This window comes from Polypterus senegalus, chromosome 4, assembly GCF_016835505.1.
Source record: "Polypterus senegalus isolate Bchr_013 chromosome 4, ASM1683550v1, whole genome shotgun sequence".
NCBI lineage: Eukaryota > Metazoa > Chordata > Cladistia > Polypteriformes > Polypteridae > Polypterus > Polypterus senegalus.
Window position 1 is genome coordinate 33,897,383 of NC_053157.1, and position 21,321 is coordinate 33,918,703.

Consider the following 21,321-nt stretch of genomic DNA (forward strand, 5'->3'; position numbering starts at 1 on the left):
TTTTTAACACTACCAATAACACACAATAGTAAATATATACTGTATGTCATATACAGTACATAAACAGAGAAAAGGGTAATGGAAATACAATTTTTTTCTTATGTAAAACTTTGGTTTTACTTTTGAAAATCTGTACATCTAATGGCTTTTGGGAAAAATCTGGACTACCGAAGCTTAAAGTATTCTTACCCAGTGACAGAAAAAACAAATCCATCAATTTTAAGATGTATTATTGACTATGTTTAAGCTCTAATGCTTCAATCTCCCTTTCTAATACACTACAAGTATAGTATTTAACCTGCTTAAAAGAACTCTTAGTAGAAGGGGCAGTCATAACTATTTAAAGATTAGCCTGTGATACTGTCACCTAATGAGGCAGTGAAAGGGGGTAATGAATCTCTGATGGGTACTTTGTTTCAAGGAATATGGTTCTCTTAAGACAGGATTGTGGGTGAAAAAAGAAGCCTATAAGTCATTAAACTGAGAAAGATGAGCATCACTAAAATGAGCTTAAGAAGGAAAAATATGAGGCTATAGTTTAAATCACACCAAATGTAAAGCAGCCTCGCAAACTAAAGGCAAGCAGTGGAACCAAGTGCACGATGGTTTCCCACTTGTTGCCTTCTGGCACCTGCTTTAGCAATGACCTCACCATCTCATCGCTGAATGTGAGCCGCTTAACAATGCAAGTTTCCAGCTGTTTCTCATTTATTATTTTTTTCCTTCCTAAGGGGTGGAGAAATGTGTGCTCAAGGGAACCATATCAGGTGACCCCTTCTCCCAATCCTCCATTATTGTTATTACTACCGTACACAAACGACTGTTTTAATAATAATAATAAAAAATATAAAAAAATATATATATATATATATATATATATATATATATATATATATATATATATATATATATATATATATATAAACTGCTCAAAAAATTAAAGGAACACTTTGAAAACACATCAGATCTCAATGGGAAAAAGAAATCCTCCTGGATATCTATACTGATATAGACTGGGTAATGTGTTAGGAACGAAAGGATGCCACATCGTTTGATGGAAATGAAAATGATCAACCTACAGAGCCCTGAATTCAAAGACGCCCCAAAAATCAGAGTGAAAAAATTATGTGGCAAGCTAGTCCATTTTGCCAAAATTTAATTGCAGCAACTCAAAATTGTACGCAGCACTTTGTATGGCCCCTGTGTTCTTGTATACATGCCTGACAACATCGGTGCATGCTTCTAATGAGATGACAGTTGGTGTTGTGGGAGATCTACTCCCAGATCTGGACCAGGGCATCACTGAGCTCCTGGACAGTCTGAGGTGCAACCTGGTGGCATTGGATGGACCAAAACATAATGTCCCAGAGGTGTTCTATTGGATTTAGGTCAGGAAAGTGTGGTGGCCAGTCAATGGTATCAATTCCTTCATCCACAGGAACTGCCTGCATACTCTCACCACATGAGGCCAGGAATTGTCGTGCACCAGGAGCCACTGTACCAGCATAGGGTCTGACAATGGGTCCAAGGATTTCATCCTGATACCTAATGGCAGCCAAGGTGCCTTTGTCAAGCCTGTAGCGGTCTGTGTGACCCTCCATGGATATGCCTCCCCAGACAATCATTAACCCACCACCAAACTGCTCATGCTGAATGATGTTACAGGCAGCATAATGTTCTCCATGGCTTCTCCAGACCCTTTCACTTCTGTCACGTGCTCAGGGTGAACCTGCTCTCATCTGTAAAAGCACAGGGCACCAGTGGTGCATCTGCCAATTCTGGTATTCTATGGCGAATGCCAATCGAGCTGCATGCTGCTGGGCGGTGAGCTCAGGGCCCATTAGAGGACATGGGGCCCTTGGGTCACCCTCATGAAATCTTTCTGGTTGTTTGGTCAGAGACATTCACACCAGTGTCCTGCTGGAGGTCATTTTGTAGGGCTCTGGCAGTGCTCATCCTGTTCCTCCTTGCCCAAAGGAGCAGATACTGGTCCAGCTGATGGGTTATGGACCTTCTATGGCCCTCTCCAGCTCTCCTAGAGTAACTGCTTGTCTCCTAGAATCTCCTCCATGCCCTTGAGACTGTGCAGGAGACACAGCAAACCTTCTGGCAATGACACGTATTGATGTGCCATCCTGGAGAAGTTGGACTACCTGTGCAACCTCTGTAGGGTCCAGGTATCGCCTCATTCTACCAGTAGTGACACTGACTGTAGCCAAATGCAAAACTAGTGAAGAAAAGATGAGGAGGGAAAAATGTCAGTGGCCTCCATCTGTTAAACCATTCCTGTTTTGGGGGTCATCTCATTGTTGCCCCTCTACTGCATCTGTTGTTAATTTCATTAACACCACAGCAGCTGAAAATGATTAACAACCCCCTCTGCTACTTAACTGACCAGATTAATATCCCATAAGTTTCATTGACTTTATGCTATACTCTGATTAAAAAGTGTTTCTTTAATTCTTTTGAGCAGTGTATATATATATATATATATATATATATGTATATATATATATATATATATATATATATATATATATATATAGCATCTGCACGAAAAAAAGTGTTTCTTTCAGTGCACTTTACCATTGGTTTAATTTAGGAGCTGTCCACAGAGAGTAATATTCAAACATATGGATGCACAGTTATACTGTGATCATGCACCACAGTACATTAGTTTCATGGTAACTGAAAAGTAACAGAGTGGATAACTTATAAAGTAAACTATATTAATTTTTTCTTTAATTTCTTTGAGAAGTACAGGGGTTTGAATGTTAAGATAAATCATAAGGCTGCCAATAATAAAAAAATAGATAAAATAAAATGAAAAGGTCTAATATTTTATGTATTAGATGGTTACTGTACGAAACCAACTAAGGAAAAAAAATTAAACCAAACTTCAATGTTTTTCTTTACTAAAATTATGTTAAAAAAAGACAATAGCCAAATTAGAAATACATGCTTTTAAGACAAACGTAATAATAATTACACTTTTTGACGCACTCCTGATAAATATTCTCAGTTTTAAAAGGATGCTCTCTTTGATGCAGATTCAAAAGATACAAGGTGCATCTGTTTAGGCAGAACTTTAAATTCAAGCTTATTTTGACATATGTAGCTGGCTTGATTTTGTTTGTTTTTTAGTCTTCTAAATAACAAAATAAAATGGTAATTGTAGAAAGGAGAAGACATAAACAGGACATGATAATTTTCAATTTCTCATTACAGATCAATATAAGAGTCACTGCATAGCAAAAATTTCCAAACAGATGACCACTGCAAATTCTCTTATGGCTACAATAGGAAATAAGAATCACCTGTGGAACATAATCTAGAAGCCCTAAAAATGTTTAAAAAGTATCTGGATGAGATATTAATCTATTACTTAATTAAATGACCCTACTGCACTAAATGGCTTCAATTTGTTTCCGAAATGATGTAGGCAAAACATTCCAAACAATTTGGGAAAAAAATTGCAATGGCGTAGATAAACTTTATTGTACTTGTGTATTAAGAATAGCTAAAGAAAGTATTAGTAGAGGATTAAAAATTGTTTTGAATCTGCTGCTCTAGGCTTTGAGGTTTTTATATTACAAAGGTAAGAATGACTGTAACCCCCTGCAATGGAAAGGGAGTTACCCAGCATTTGGAAGAATGCTTTAATGCTTAGGAAATTATTATTCAATTTTTTTCCAATGATTGCTGCCCTTTAATAACCTTATTCTACATTTTTTGTATTCATAATGCACATTCACATGGGGGTCAATTTGGAGTTGCCATTAAACATATCCATCACATCTATAAAATAAAGATTGATTAACTGTCCCTACAGTCTTTAGATAGAATAAGTGGGTATAACAACACATGGATGGTTGGTCGAAAAACTATTTTGGTGTGATTCAGTGTATGCTTTCCTTAAATTAATAAGTAAATAGTAAAAACAAATTATCCTTTGCAATTAATTGCAACTACTATTCAAAATTATAATATAAAATATGTCCACCTGTTAAAATTATAATATACCATATCTTTTTCCAAATCATGTCTTTGCTAATAAATGAAGATCTTAATAATTTGGATATTTTACACCAATATTATAAACATATGTTGAAACTTCAAACATTTAAGCTCCATGCTTGGGAGATAAGTACCATGATATTTGATGTACACTAAATATTTTAACGTACAAAACCAAGAAAACTAATCACTAACACGATTCTATGAACTATATAGAATCACTATATATTTTCAATATCTTTTATCTTAATTATTATTTAATCTCCTTTACTATGTTGTTTTGCCTATTCATAATTGCCAGTTACTATGAAATGAAAGAAGTAAAGCTGAATTGACAGGCTTCACTAAACTGGTATCTGCACTATACTTCACTTTTTTGGTTAAACAAAAAATACTAATTCTTCCACTGTGAGAAGATGAGGAAGGTTTCTCCCATCACTTATTCTGAAGCCTTGCGTTTCTGCTCCTTACCTCCTACTGGTGGTTTATTTATTGCAGCTGGTTGGAGCTTTATGGCTTGTTTCAAGTACAGAAAACCTTAAATATGGAAAAAATTATGAGCATCCTCTCCTTGAAGTCTAACCTCCATCCTTTATAACATTGTGGAATGCGTCAAGTGGTCCTAAGCTATTTCCAAAGCGGAAAAGTTATCTAATTTAGTATTTTTTTAATTTCCCTGCTTTTCTAAACATTTCAAATATCACGATAAAGGTAATAACATTTACTAGTGTCAATCTTTCCCACCTAATTATACTGTAAAATAATAAAGATTCTAAACAGCTGGACAAAAAAAACCAAACATTTAACCGAATCTCTGCACACTGCGCTGTATTCCTACAAAGGTAACATTTGTAAACGTATTTTAATAAAATATGATGTAACATTTTAAGTAGCAAATCTTTTGTTAGAATAAAGAAGTGACTGGGATATTTCCCCATAGATCTATCTTCTTTATACAGTGTTGTTCTCTATAAGGAAATTAGCATTTAAAAAATACTATAACATAGTGTTAGGTACACCTAATTAAATTGAAAATGTAAATGGTTGTAATTAATTTACCCTGAACAAAAAACACTTACTGAAATATAAAAATGGATTTCTGATAAAGTTTCAGGTGAAAAAGTACATACAAACAAAACCTCTTCATTTGGTTACCAAACACTACTGTGGATTACCAAACAAAACCTTGGATTCCAAAACCTCCACTCAGAAGAACCTATAGTGCCTGCTGACTTCAATATTTCTGCATACTTACCATAAGAGAATGCCTATTAGCTGACAGCAGCCCCGTTCCATAGCTAGATCCAAGGCTACTCATCGCGCCGTTGTGTGATGGTCCTATTAAATTGTGCATGTCGTTGTGACCACTGGGCATTCCAGTGGAAGGTCCTACTGCATGGCTACGAAGAACGTGAATGGCATCATCCAGCCTTTCCAAGCGATCTTCAATACGACTTTGCTGAAAATAAAAATGTCTTGTTATATGTTTCTATTTAATACACTCAACATACCAAAAAAAATAAAATAAACAATGATGAACAAATTAAAACACGACCAAAATGACCATAAGGAAATTACATACCACACACGTGCACATATCAATCCACCTTAATAAAAGGTTAAGTTTCTGTGTGTTCAACCATCTGCTATACCTCTGTTATTCCAAAAGATGGCACATTTCAAACATCTTTAGTAATTTGTCATTCTAACACAGATATTATATATATATATATATATATATATATATATATATATATATACATACATACATACATACATACATACATACATACATATACACACCCAACCAAACAAAAGTTTTACAACACCTCCATTTTTCTAGTTTTTATTTAAATGTTATTTGTTAGTCCAGTTAATAAACTGAAATGGTACAAAAATAAGCAGTGAATTGCCAGATTATTAAAAAAAAAGTTAAGGTTACAAAATACTGAAATCTAATGTAATTTTCAGAGTTATAAAAAAAGGTACTTTTCCGGGAACAAATAATGAGTTAACAACTTAAAATGTTTCTGCAGAAATGGAGGTCTTTATAAAAACCGTGTTGCTACACCCTCTGGTGCATTATTCAGACAATATTACTGTCAAAAAGAAGTTGGAAACTGGAAGAAACTCTAACAGAAACAGGTCTGGCCGAACCAAAGGCACAACAGAATCATCAAACAAGGGCCTGAGATTCAAGAGCTTGCATGATGGGTGCCTCATTAAACTAGAGTTTCAAGCACAGCTCAACAGTCGTCAAAGTAAACAAGTCTCATTTTGAGCTGTGAAGAGAAAACTTTAAGCTGCAGGTTTGATAGGTCAAGAGGCAGCAAAAAAGTCAAACAGTTTGTTCAAGCAGTGCTTTTACATAGGTAGACGGGTTTTGTAAGTAATCAACAAATGTGAGACACCCATAGGAATTGTTTACATCAACTTTTAAGGCATAATTAACTTTCATTGCTGCAGAAAATCATTTGGTTGTTATCCCATTAAATGTTTTCTTAAAGAGGCATTTTTGTGTAATTCTTAAAATTTTATTATTTTTCAGTGTTTTGTAACCCAACACATTTTTTTCCAACCTCTTACATTACACAATTTCAACATTCAGTGGACTTGTGGTGCTAAAATTTCAATAAAAACTGGAAAAATGGGGATGTTCTAAAACGTTTGCCCTATTCTAGCAACATTAGGCTTTGATTGGACAAGATGCAAGCAATTGCACACACAATGATTTGAACCCAGGACACAGAATCCATAACACAACAATTCTAACTACTGGGCCATAGTGCTGTGTGTTCTCTCTCATATGTATATATACACACATATACAAATACAAAATTTTACATACATGCACATATTAAACACAAATTATTATTTATCTAAAAATAGTTGTGTTGTACCAAAGAGTGCAATGGTGCTTCATAGCTTGGCGATGATGGTCCTTGTCCTCCATTCCTTGACCAAACAGCTGTTCCTGCTGCTAAGAAAACAAGAAACAAGAAAAGTAAAATGCTGCTTGCCTATGTATGCACTTTCTCACAACTACTTGTACACGTGTACTGTACACAGAAAAAAAAACAAAAAAAACTAAGCATAGATGTAAAACATACTGCACTTCACCTACAATGTACCGTATAACCTCAATTTCTTCCTTGGTACAGCAGAACCCGTGATGATGAGTGTTTTCTAGCTGCAGCTATGCTATGCGACAGGTTTACACATTCTTGAAATAAATCAAGTTGTCCTTTTTTCTATGTGTAAGTATAAACAGATCAAATGCTAGTGGATGTGCATTTTATGCTATAGTTACAGCCTATATTGAGAAATGATCACCTAAATTGCAGAACTTTAATGAGATTGGTAGATTTATCATATGCTATGCTAATAATCCTCCTCTATTTGCTAGATTAACTAACATATTCAATAATTACATCACTGCAGGCTCTTGTTAAAATTCACCTTATGGTTTCCTTTTTAGCCTCATTGTAACTAGGCAGAACCACACAAGCAATTAAAGGAGCTCATCAATAAAGCCGATGTTCATTCATTACTTTTTTCCCTAAATGACCTGTCTATTTGAAGGGCACAAGATTCCTTGATTATGCATATTAGATCTAATTAACTCATTTTTTATTGTCCTTCTTTATGTGTACTCACTTGTTCACAATTTTTGTAACCAGTTTTTATTATTAAGGCTCATTTCCATATGTTAATTAGCAAATAATTACCTTCACATTCATGTGCAAATAAAGTCAAAGTGTTATCAGCAACCAAATTATTTCTCATTAAAAACTCGACTGACTACCCCGTAAATTTAACTTTATATTTTAGTTTGAAATTGTCAGGTTTAATAACACTCATTTTAATTTGTAAAGTCTAATAACTTTAATGCAATGATTAATACAAATTATGTCAGGCATGTCCCTCCCAAGTTAAATAATACTTCATAATACTAAGCTACATTTAAGAGACTGAGGCTGAATTATTTGGTGAAGTGCATTTGTAATTAACACTATCAGCTACTACAAATGAGGATTTTAAAATACACAATACACAATATACAAACAGACCAAGCATTCAAAGTCTTTTTCACATTCATTAAAAAAAGTGCAGTACTGGCTAAAGAGATGACAATTGTTATCTAATTTAAGAGTTGTGACTGTAGCACATTCAATTATTATTTTCTTAATATAAATTAACACTTTTTAAGAACTCTATAACATTTAATGTATGATCAACATATATAACTCATCCTTGTACTGTATACAGAAAACCTCAAACAGAATTATATTGTGTGACTTGCCATAGTTAGGTAGCTTGATTTTTTTAGAAGTGCTAAATCGCTATGTTAATTAAGCTCACAGAACAGTTTATTAATTTTATCTAGAATATAAAACACTGACTAACTATAGAATAATTCACTTTGAAAAGTGAAGAAAGCATTTTATTCAACTACTTGATTTTTTTCATGTGGGATGGTTTTAATATTTATTACACTGTTCACTTTATAAGTTTCAGTGCACTGCAGCCTTAGTATTTTTTTTAGGAATGTCGAAATGCAAGATCATTAAATAATATTTATTAAAAAAAAAAATTAAAGTTGTTAAAATATGTTTAATCTTCTTTTTATCTTTGACTAATAAAATAGCAGTCCAAAGACTGTTCCACATTATGTGTTCAGTTAAATTACTACAAATCCAGCAGATATTAAATACTAAAGCATATGGAAAAAATACAAAAAACTTGTTAAGTTATGGCCAGGTAACAAAGCCTTTTTCACCTGTATTAAAAATTACACATTATATATTTTATCTATTGGGAGCATATACAGTATGTGGTTACTCTATACTATGTTTAATTAACTTTCGTGCTTCTGAGGCATTATTTTCAAATGCAAAACCACGAAAAAAGTCAAATACAGGTCAGGGGAACAAGCAGCAGCTGAGCAGTTAAAAAAACACAAATGTTAGGTGTATTGTAGAAACTTCTGAATTCTCAGACTCTGAAATGTATTAGCAAATCCTCATTTGAAATCCTGTGTGCATTTCTGATCACTATGCTACAAAAAAGAATTAGTAGCTTCAGAAGCTGCACAAAGGAAACAGCATGTCCTGCTGTGACAAACTATGAAAGTTAAAATTGTTTAGTCTTTAACACTAGGTTGTTGTACCGTGTTAGCCATTATGAATGTAGAGAAAAGCCAAGCAAAATGACACCTTTTATTGGCTAACTAAAAAGATTACAATATGCAAGCTTTCGAGGCAACTCAGGCCCCTTCTTCAGGTAAGATGTAATCTTGATTACATCTTGCCTGAAGAAGGGGCCTGAGTTGCCTCGAAAGCTTGCATATTGTAATCTTTTTAGTTAACCAATAAAAGGTGTCATTTTGCTTGGCTTTTCTTAGTCTTTAACAGTTAGTCCGGGGTGTGGACCTAATCCATGTTGTAAGAATTCGCATTGGTAAAGTTATTTTGATTAAATTGTAAATATTGTTCTTGAGGACAATGTTAGAAATAATGGAGAAATTAATTAAAGACTAATTATTTTGGAATTTGGAACAAAACACCAATGCATTTAGATGAGACAGTTTTAAAAAGTATCTAAATAAGGTTACTGGGTAAATTTAACTATTAGCTAGCCAAGCATGCTCAAAGAACTGTATGGATTCTAATCTGTTGTACTTTTTACATTTGTAAGATGCAAACGGTGGATAGTTTCTATTATGTGATTTTGCAAAAATATAAAAACACCTACTTGTAAATTTGACATTAGACAGTATTTCTAATCTGTAAGAGGTAAGTGGATGCTATCATTCATAATAAGCTAAATATATAATTTACGAAAATGAAGCAAGAATTAAGACATTTAAAATCCCTGAAATAATGGTGAATTTATTTGGTAATGAATGAGAGGATACCTTGTTCTAATGCACTATGAGGAATGCGACTTAGAAAGCAATAAGGAAAGAAGAAAAAAATGCCGCAACTAGGTATTTACGGGAATCAGATGCATCTAGTGGTCACCAAGTCTTCAATTAGTCACAATCTCTGTGTTTAAGGGGCTTGTTTGAAGTCATCTGATCTTTTGTCACTCACACATCACATCAGAAGCTGGTTTGGTGTTAAAGGGCGTAAATCTTTGCAAGAAAGGATTCCAGACTTATGGTAAAATAAGCTGGTGCATATCTGCCATTATGCAGCTGTTGTGCTTTTATTGTTACATTGTCCCTTGTGAATCTTGGTGGTATAATGAGCAATGCAGGGTATCAGGACATTTAAGCCAAGTACACATTTCCTCTGCCAGGCTGAAATTCTTCCATATGTGGATCTCCCAACAAGATACGAACCATACCATCACAAACCGATATCGAATTTACATTTTTGACAGTCATTCCTGCTATAGAGATCTCTAAAAGGTTTAAGTTTAATTTATTTGTATTTAGAATCTTAACCTGCAACTAGGAATACAATAAAGACCACCATACCCTAGGGTATTGAAGAAAAGCCATTTAAAGAGCTTGACATCAGAAATGCATCTTATCTGCACCAATACCATGACATTTCCCTTTAAACTATACCATCATTGCTCCATTAAGTGTGGTAAATGCAGGATGACAACTTAGGAACTGGCAGCACAAGACAAAACCAGTTTAAATGAGACAGAACAAGGCTAGTACTCATGTCTTAACAGATACATTCCTAGTTTCAAGACATTGCTTACAAAAGCATATTTCTACAAATTATGGATTAAAAGGAGGGCTCATTTAATGTAATAAACATATTTCTGTGACTAAATACTGCCATAATACATTAACCTAATAACAATAAATGAATGTTACCTGTGAGAGAAGGAGGTGAACCAACAGGCGTTGACGGATTTGATGAGAAACTGTTGTTCGTGTGATCTGGAGAGTAGATCTTTGAATCATAAACAAACAAACAAATGCATAAATAAATAAAAAGGTTGAGAAGATACATTCCAAGATTTTTAGAACTGTACCACCTAAAGAATACACTGCAGGGCTTATACTTACAAATTCAGTCAATGTGTGGACATTCTGTGTGAAATGCATAAGGTTTATAATTTATACAACTTTTCTTTAGGTCAGTTACTGTAGAAGATGAACGTCCTGATATACAAAAAACTAGCACTCTAATACCGGGTTGCACGTTTTGTTTACTTTAGTATGTACTGGTCAGCAGCCCAATACAACGATGCTAATACCAACAGACTGACATTCTTCACAGATTTACTTTTTGGAAACAAATCTCCAAAATATCAATTTTTCATCCATTTTGTAACACACTTAATCTAGTTCTGGGGTCATATTTGTGGAATGAAGTTAAAAGCTTATCCTTGTAGCATGTAACCATCTGTGAACTGTACACCAAGTCATCAAAGGCCACAGCCAACTTAAAAGTCTCAAATTATATTAATACAGTCTATTGTATATTGTCTCAATAATGGTACGTATTATATATTAAACAGCAATCAGTACATGATTTGTGCAATATTAATACAGGCCTTAATGTCTTAATCTTAAAATTAGGTGAAAAAAAAAAAACTACACAAGGGGAGACAAGGAACGATTTGACATATTAATTTAATATTATCAAGCATAAAACCTCATGGACTGACCTATGGAGAGTTGGAGTGAGTACGAGTCACAAGGATTAAAGCACGTTCATTAAGAGATGTGCAGCTTGGCTCTGGAATAAATTGAGTCATAACAATTCAAGCATCTAAGGGGCTTATAAGGAGTAAACAAGGTCGACTAATAACAACATCAAGTGTATGTTACTTGTGTGAAAGATGAATGCAAAGAAAAGAAACACCCTTCACTTGTTAATGGCATCCGCAACTACACAGATAATTTTTTGAAATGTTGGTGATATATTTTCACATACAATGTAATTCAGTTGAAGACAGCTCGTGAAAGTCTGGTATTATGTTTTCAGTATGTCACTTGCAAAGCAGTTTCTTGTTATTATGCTTGGCCTACCAGAATATTTAATCAGGTATGACTAAAGTTCTCACCCTAAATGTTTAAAGAATTTAAGATTTCAGTCTCCTGTTCTTAATCTTGGGGTAAGTAGTGCAAAAAAAAAATGACTTCCAAAAAAAGGCACAATGGAAAAAATAGTTTGTGCATCATAAAAAGTAATGCAATAACATGCCAATTACTGCTAAAGAATGCTCAGTATGTCGGTGCTTTGATGGGATCAAAGAACGGGACTCAGAGCAATGGCTGGCAATAACACAAAGAGCTGCAAAAGCCTCAGGAAGTGTTGAATTTGAGGATGGCTTTGAGCACAGAGTGATTCCAGGAGGCAAGAAAATAAAATTATCCTTGTGAAGTATTGTATAAGACAGTGCTGCTACTATTTTTGGAACAGGATGATACCAAAAACTTAAATTTCAATTTAAAAAGAGCTGCAAAAAATGTAAGACTGCTAAAAAACATAAAAAGATAAAGGGAGCTGTTCCATATAGAATAATGACATTATGTCTTTGTTCAAGAAATGGAAAATATTTCTGAAATTTTTAGTTTCTAAAACAGTAAGGAAATAACAAAAATGTGATTTTGATGGCTTAGAAAGTTTTAAGAAAGACCAACTGACACTCAGGTTTCAATTTCATTATGGAGATGGACTTAATTTATGCATTTTCAGCAAAACAGGCATGCCAACAATTTCCAATTTGGCAAATACACAAAATTACTGCAATTATTATTAGAATGACACATTGAAAATCATCTCAAATTTAAAATATATATATTTTTGATGGGTGAATTTCTGGTAGGGTGGCATGTGAAGGGGACAACTGACAAGGGAAGTTCTACAGTCCAAGGGTTCTTTTTTCTGCTGACTTGATAGTATGAGGGTATACTGTATGCATAAAACACTACGCAATATAGGATGCCATGGGACGGAAGAATCAGCCAGGAAATGATATTCTCATGGTAAAGAGGGCAGAATTAATTGTATAAATAAAGAGGTGCTTATTTTACTTACCATAATTATTGGTAGGTAAGAATCAATACTTGAAGAAAGTAATGTGGAATGTTTGATGAGTGATTAGTTATAAACTCATTTGAATTGACTGCTGGACCTATTAACTCTACAGAGAATAGTCAGTAGAAGCTGCAGAATTTGTTCCCTCTTAGTTGTGTGATTAGTTTCACTTATTAACTTAATACCCTGTGACAGAATGATTTAAAAAGACTTAAATGCTCACCCATTTTTTGAACTTGCTTTATTACTACCGGCTATATTTCAGATAAAGGAATACCTTTATGAACACCCTTTATTTGGCTATCAGTCTTCTCCTCATTAAATTTCTTCATCACAAAATTTAAAGAAAAATTGTATTTCTGTATTTTCACCAGTTTAAAGTCATAACATTTAGTTTTCCATGTTTACTTTCCATACTTTAAATATGTCAGGTTTAATTCTTAGGACAGTATATATAAACATATTTAAATGTACATTTATATGTAGTAGATTGTATATTATTGACAATAATGAATTGATGTAAAAGGATGTTGAATTAGCAAAATTAGTGAAATTATTAGCAGCTTCATTGCTTTTATGCAATTCAATGTAACAATAGCATTATCAAGCAGTGTATAGTGCTGGTCACTGCTGCTCTTTAATATTGTTGATTGAATTACGCCACAGCTTTATCATGGCAAAGATGCAATTTTGTTTTGCCAACAGTGCTTCATTTTTGAGGGATTTAGCATGAGTCCAAGGGTGCCGGTTTGAATCCCGTAAATGCCAATTGGGAGTCATCTCTGTTGGGCCCTTGAGCAAGGCCCTTAACCTGCAATTGCTGAGCGCTTTGAGTAGTGAGAAAAGCGCTATATAAATGCAAAGAATTATTAAAGCTAATTGACGGAATCTACCAGAGTTTCTAGCTCTAGTTACACTCTACCATGAGAGAGGATTTCACTTCTGTTTGAAGCTATTATGGATTCTTTCAAAAATGGATCATATGCACCTAGGTTTTTTCTCGATTATTGATTGGTAACTAACAGGTAATCCTTAAGTGGTACTTAGAATAGTACAAAAGTATAAAACAGATTAAAAACATCTTCATCTGTCACGAAGAAAAGAGAGTAGTCTTCATTATCCTGTAGTAAAGAGACTAACCTGCTCTCCTACAAGTATACCTCTGAAGGTTACATGGAATCCATAGGTGTAATTTCAGCTGGGTGTGTTGTGCATCAACTTTAATATGCCAAGAACTTGCGTTCAAACACACAGTTAATCTGGAGCACAGCAGAACATATACAACTTGTCTTACGGTCACTCAAGTTAAATCAATTGGAATTTGTTTCTGCTTAAATGACTCCTATTGAGCATATAAAATCTTAAATTAATTAGCATAAAGTTTAAAGCAAATTAGCAAAAATCATCAATCTTTTTTTAAACAAGACTCAAAGGGGAACACACTTAAGATAAATATACAAGAAACATTTATTCTGCGTTGTCAAATGTGCTTGTAACTTTTCCTTCTGAAACAGAATTTATGCTGATGATAAACAGTATATATTATAATAAAAGTGTTTATAAGGCTAAAATGTAATGCACAGGTTATGTATGCTAAAATTTTAAATATAAGGCTGAACTTTAAACAACATTGAAGGTCTTTACTTAAAACACAAAAAGTACTGTCACAACGTTGGCAAGCTTTCATTTTCAGCAATGTGCATTATTTAATGATACAAAGCTTTTTCATTTAAGGCCTAAATAGAAAAACTATTATTTTGACTCTTAAGTAGGCTTCTGTTCTGGGGGCTAACACACATCCACACTTAGGAGAACTGTATAGCAAAAAAGCCACTGCTTCTTGTACACGCAAAACAGCCACTGTTTCTTGTAAACTGTTACAGTCACAATCCTGCTTTGTCCATTAAAGTGCCACACGGAGCTAGGCTCATCCCAGGCAACACTGCCCACAAGGTTAGAATCAACTGTAGAAGGGATGCCATTCTATGCCAGGGTACACCCATACCGTCATTGATTCTCATGCAGGACAAATTTAGAAAAAAAGGGAGGAAACTGGATTTACATGTAAATAAATAAATAATAATAATAATAATTCATAGACCGCAGTGCAAAAATGTGTGAAAAAAATTACTCAGATAACTTAAGAGTGAACCTTTATACAGCACAAATGGAGAGAAGGACTTGAAAAAGAAGATTATACTGACAGATTTAAGTTTGAATTAATAAAGACATAATACAAATTTTGTCAATTTTAACTAAATAAAATTAAACACAACCTACATCAATACACTGGTTGCTGAGACATAACAGTAGTAAATACAAAAACAAAATTTACAAGAAACTTAATCTTTCACTTCAAAATAACATACAAAAACACATATACATCCTATAAGTAAGACATCTAAGTTTGGAATCTAACTCAATGCTCTGGGAACTAGATGATCCAGGCCAAACAGTAACTGGAGGCATATACACATATTTCAATCTTTTTTTTCTATTCCATAATGTAAAATGTCTGAAATAATAATCTAACAGCGTCTTCAATACTAAACGTTTTTATTATTTAGTTGTAAGCTGTATTTAGGAGGCTAATCCAAATGTTTTGATTCAGCAGGGTATCTCTCATCATAACGGACAATCAAGTAATACTGTATTTAATAAAATCATTTCACATTCTCCTTTTTTCAATCACAATTGACATCTTGCAAAACCACTGATAAATGTGCACAACTAGCCTTTACAAAGTCTGGATTGCTTTTCAAATTACAATAAAAAGTGACTAAGGCAATGCTTCTGTTATTTTTTAGAGAGTTTTTGTTGAGTTTGCAACAAAATCTGGCATTGCAATTGTATGTTGAAATTGCTTAAAGACAAAAATAAACACATTTTTAAAAACTGATTAAAATTAATTAAATAGTAATTATTACATTACTAATAGAATTTATCTTCAGGTTTAAAGTCTTATAGCTTGGTGCACAGACATGAAAAAACTAATAAACAGAAAATACGAAGAACAGTACTTTTCAAAAGTCTGAGTACAATATACCACTTACTGATGCAAGTGCCTTTCCCAGCGCATCCCCTGTTTGTGAACTGCCAGCTGTCCCACTTGCTGATCGGTTTGCTAGGGACAAATAAAATAGAAAAACTTTAGGAATAAAAGTTTCAAACAGCAGAAAAACATAAAGATGTAATTTTTTCAAATTTAAATTAAGTATACTCACCTAAATTCTTTACAATATTGTTATATTTATGTAAAGATAGTATTACATATAATCAAATGACCAGACGTATGTTAAGATGAACACTGATACTAGCTTTAAATTAATATAAAGTGTATATCATTTTTAAAAAGTTGTCACATCCTATTAAGAAATTGCGGGAAAGAGGAGAACAATGAGGGAACATGTCTATAATACTATTAAACTGTTTACTACTTTTAAATTAGGTGTGGGTCTGAAAGGAAAAAAAATTGTCTGTTACAAAAGAAACAAAGTATGAAGCAATACCAGTCAAATAACTGGTCTGAAACTGACAATCAGGCAATACATTCACACAATATACAATCTGTCCACCTATTCTGACAGTTTATTCAAAAGCTGACCATTTCTGGATGTGAAATGTATGTATGTTACAAGCAGGTTAGCGGAGAATGTTTTAGGCATTAGTCAAAATTCACTAAAGCAGCTGTTAAAAACTGTAATGGTGCTTTAAAAAACTGTATTAAAAATTTCTCACACTTGAAGTAATGCTGTAATATTACTACCCATTGTAAGTAATACTATGCAATATAAATTTATACAAATGACCATGGATCATCTTTTCACAAAAATTAGGTCAAGAGGCACTCCTTACTTTTCAATTGTTTATATTTTTGCATGTTCAAAAGAAGGAAAGACATTTATTTAAATGCTAATTGTTGAAAGCATATGTATGAGCAAAGGCAGTCAATTTTATAAAGTGTATGGGGGTAACAAATAGCTAACTTCATGCAGTTTCTTACCCTGACAGAAAAATCTTGCAGTATAGCAAAGTACCCACAACTACATTATTAAACTGTTCTAGAGCTCCATAATACATTATGTAAAGAAGTCCTTTTTGTTTTCATCAAAAATCAAAAATCAGTGATGGAGTAAATTTGTTGATTCTGTGGGGAATTAAAAAAAAAAAAGAATCTGTTTCAACCTAGTCTGTAGTATCTGAGTCCCTATGGCTTTTCTGATTAGGAAATGTTACTTAGCTCGAAATGCACCTGGTTTCTCTTTCATGAACAACTCCTAGCGTGGGTGATTTGAGAATCATTATAGCAGAAACATTGTATTTATTCTCCATGAGTTACTCCTCCACGGCAGAAAGCACTCCGAAAGTTTTAAAAATTATAATTCAGTCCTACTGAATTTTAATAATGTAGACAAATATTAATTGGACAATATAGGCTATTTGATTCGGAGATCAGTGTACATACTACCCATTTTGTTTCCAAAGTGTACTAATATTCAAGGGACTTTCATATTAACTAAATATTTTTTTCTACACTGAAAAATCTTGCTTACATCTTAAAAAAAAAAAAAACAATATTTTGCTATCAGAAAATTAACACATATAACTGACACAAGATTGGAATCTTTTTCAGAATATTTATAAATATTAAATCAGTTACCAGCTCTCTGCAAAATCCAACTGCATGGGTTACTATTAAGTGGTTTACAAAAAAAAAAAGGGACTTTCATCACACGAAAATTAACTACGTTACAAAAGCAGAGGATTTGGTCTCAATAGGAATGAGACCGTTTTTGAAAAATATCTCAACAGCAAAGCATGTGAAAATTCCGATCAACCTCCTCATGTGGTTAGAGAGCTGGCATGCCAGATTCCACAAGAAATATAATACAAGTATTTTATGGATGAATAATGATAATTAACAACAAAATTTAGACAACTGGGCTGTTTCCATTTTTGCATTCATTTTCTATTGACCCTGCTTGCTACTGATTCTTTGAAAGACATATCTTGATTATCTTAACCCATGTAAAAGCAGTACTGTGATGTTATGGGACCATTGTCTAATATAACTGAGTATAACACCAGAGTATACTAGTTACTATACCATGGTTTATGTGAATACAGTATGATCTTTATGAATTGACTATGGGTCCCTGCACATTAAGATTACAAACAATACATATACTGTACTTGTTTAGCACAACTGACCTTTGAAACTGCATTCACAATGTATAAAAAAAATGCCATTTCATCAAAAGGTATTTGGCCTTTCTGCTACAGGATTCTGCACTAAGAGATTACTTGTGTAGCAGGAAATGGGAGATAGAAAAATATAATCATTTCACCATAAAATACTAAAAAGGGGCACATCTCCTTCCCCAATTCTGATCGAAGAGTTCCACAAACTAAGCTCATGGAATCCCTTCGTAGAATGACAACTGAACTTAACCAAGCCAAGCAGACAACTAAGAATAACAGAAGGGTAAAAAGGAAAATTGAAATGTCCACCATGTCTAGATAGGAATCTGTCCTGTTTGTGCAGTGGACTTAAGTATGTATAAGGTTTGAAGAAGAAGGGAGTAAAAAGGACTATAGTGCATGTTTCTCTTTCTTCTTTTCTATAAGAATATAAAAGTATGTGTTTAAATGAGTATATAGACAAATTAGCACAGTATAGTTTTAAGCAGTGACTCATTTGTGCGTCATTTATTTTCTACAAATAAATACACAAACATCCCGTGTACCACCCTGATTAGCTTTAATGAATGAAAATGTCCAGGTTGTAGCCTTCAAAGAGTGCTGATGCAAGAGATCAAATATTGCCTTTAATGGACTCTGACATTACTGTTTTGTTAAAACAAATGCGTTTTTAGCAAATAATACTTTTAACTTTGTGGCTCTTTAAGGAGTCTTATCTAATGCATCAGTTTTATTGGATACAGTTGCTTACAACTGCAACTATTATAAGCATTTAATTTAAACACCCAAAACCGCCAACATGAAAGTGGGACAACTTCTCACTACTAGATAACGTTGTCTCAGGAAAACTACAGCTGTGTGGCATCCTTTGTTAACGCTTTAATATGTGTCAATGTGAGCTGGTACAATTTATAGCAAAAGGTATGGAAGGGTCTTGTGTTAAGATTTAGCTTGTCATTGATGATTTCCAAATGGGGAAAAAAAAAAACGCACACACATAAAGCAAATTTTACATAAAATGTAATCCATATTTTTGCACTGTATTTAAGTCAAACATATTTTAAGAAAAAAATGCGTCACACGGGTACTGCATTTACTGTAATACCAAAAATACGATAAAAAATGTTTATTTTATACATATTTGAAACGTTCAAATACAACTCCAAAATGACATAAGTAAAATTTTTAATTAGTTAAAATAAAATTGGTATTCCAATATAAAATGCAATATTTTATGTCATTCATTACATATGTAGTTAAAAGATTTACTAAACTAACAAAAGTAAAACTAAATGCCACTACATCATAACACAGACTGAAGTGTTCAAAAATTCCTTTGAAGATTCTCAGTAAATGTTATATAAAATGGTAACATGACATGGTAACATACATGTATAAATGCAGAGGAAGTTATTTATATTTGACATTTACTATTTGGTCGACACCTTTATCCAGGAAGGTTTACAACATTTGAGACACAACTGTTTACATTTCTTTTGTTTTTCTAATTAGAGCACAGGTAGGTGAAGTGACTTTCTCATGGTCACTCAGTGTTAGTAAAGTGATTTAAAACAACAACCCTCAGGGCTTGGAGTCCGAGGTCTTAGTCACTATGCCACACTGCCTGCAGAAGTTTTGTTTTACCCACATTGGGCATCGAGCCAACATCCTCAGCTTGAAAACACCACATCCAACTTATGTGCCATTGGCGTCAGTGCATTAGTTTCCTAGATGTTACAAGTCTACCTGATCTGTCTTGAACAACAGCATAAATACTCTGCTATACTAAATACCAGATACAGTTGCAACGTTAATTATGCTATGCATCCTAAAAAACTATTCATGTAAGCATTCTACAGTAATCACAGTGTATCTTTAAATTTGCTAAAAAACAACAGGAAGGGTGTGAACTCTGGAGAACTTCATTTTTTTAAATCAATAAAAGATGACAAATGACCAATACAAAACATATAAACTGTGAAGTCCAGTTCAGCAAGAACTCTAAAGAAAATGAACAATTGCTTCCATTTGGTCCAGCTGTGTTTGTGTAAAAGAGACAAAATAACGATGTATATAATAAAGTGCCAAAAAAATCTAAATTTTCATGATGAATGCATCACAATTTATTTCTAAAAGTTATTTTTGAAACAGGTTTATTTGATAATGTGAAATTTTCTTAAGAATATACACATCAACTATACAAATAAGGCTGAGCTGAAGTCAGTATGTATGTTTATTCCCAGCATCATGTAAAAATAGCTGCACATATTTTGATGAAAAATGGCGAATGACTCATGGACACTTTATCTTAGAAAATGGGCTACATGACACCTTAATGCCGCCCTGGTCAGCATCTCCGGGGCAGAACATTGTCATGAAATACTAGTGTCATTTTATTATGCTTGTAATCCCACATTGCAATAGATACGTCCCCACTGAAAATAGTAAGAGAAGTTAATGATTACAGAAAAGGTTGAGTGCAATGACTAGGAATCAAACCTGGAGCAAATGCTTTAAGAGCAAGTATGTTCACCATTACTTCATCATTGTAGCCTGCCTGACTTTTTTCTCTGTTGTATTTTTAAAAAGGACTCTGCTAATCACTTCAAAAGAGCCAAGTCAAATTTCATAAGGAATTTGGATTACCAACTGTGTTTAGCCTAAACACAAAAAAAATGTTCACACTTCGGAGACCATAATTTTAGATGCACGATGATACTTTACATTTTCTGGCCCTACCTTTGAACGCATAATTGAAGAAATACTGTATATAAGCTGGGGCATCCGGCCGGGACGCCCAGGAGGACCGGAGGAGGGCTTGTACCTCCTCCAGACCGCGAAGGGGCGACCGCCCTGGTTACGTTGGGTGGCGCCCCGGTGCCTGAACAACCCTGGAGCCGAGCACTTCCGCCACACCAGGAAGTGCTGGGGGGAAGAAGACAGGGGACACGCGGAGGGCTTCCGGGTGCGCAGCCGGCACTTCCGCCACACTGGGGCGTGTCTGCGGAGGAATGCCGGGAAGCAGTTGGAGCCCATCCGGGTTCCTATATAAGGGGCCGCCTCCCTTCAGTGAAGAGCGGAAGTCGGG

At 34.0% G+C, this 21,321-nt stretch overlaps 1 protein-coding gene across 16 annotated transcripts in view; it reads right to left on the reverse strand.

Moving 5' to 3' along the window:
• LOC120527245 (transcription factor 4) overlaps positions 1-21,321 on the reverse strand; it is a 303,004-nt gene that overhangs the window by 21,882 nt on the left and 259,801 nt on the right. For 9 of the 16 annotated variants that reach the window (XM_039750439.1, XM_039750436.1, XM_039750440.1 and 6 more), the window contains 4 exons: positions 16,085-16,155; positions 10,856-10,934; positions 6,918-6,997; positions 5,273-5,476 (listed from right to left, as the gene is read on the reverse strand). In XM_039750439.1, coding sequence (XP_039606373.1) covers positions 5,273-5,476; positions 6,918-6,997; positions 10,856-10,934; positions 16,085-16,155 — 434 coding nt within the window. The remainder of the gene's footprint in view (positions 1-5,272; positions 5,477-6,917; positions 6,998-10,855; positions 10,935-16,084; positions 16,156-21,321) is intronic. The other 7 variants (XM_039750445.1, XM_039750437.1, XM_039750441.1 and 4 more) reach the window with 1 other exon arrangement.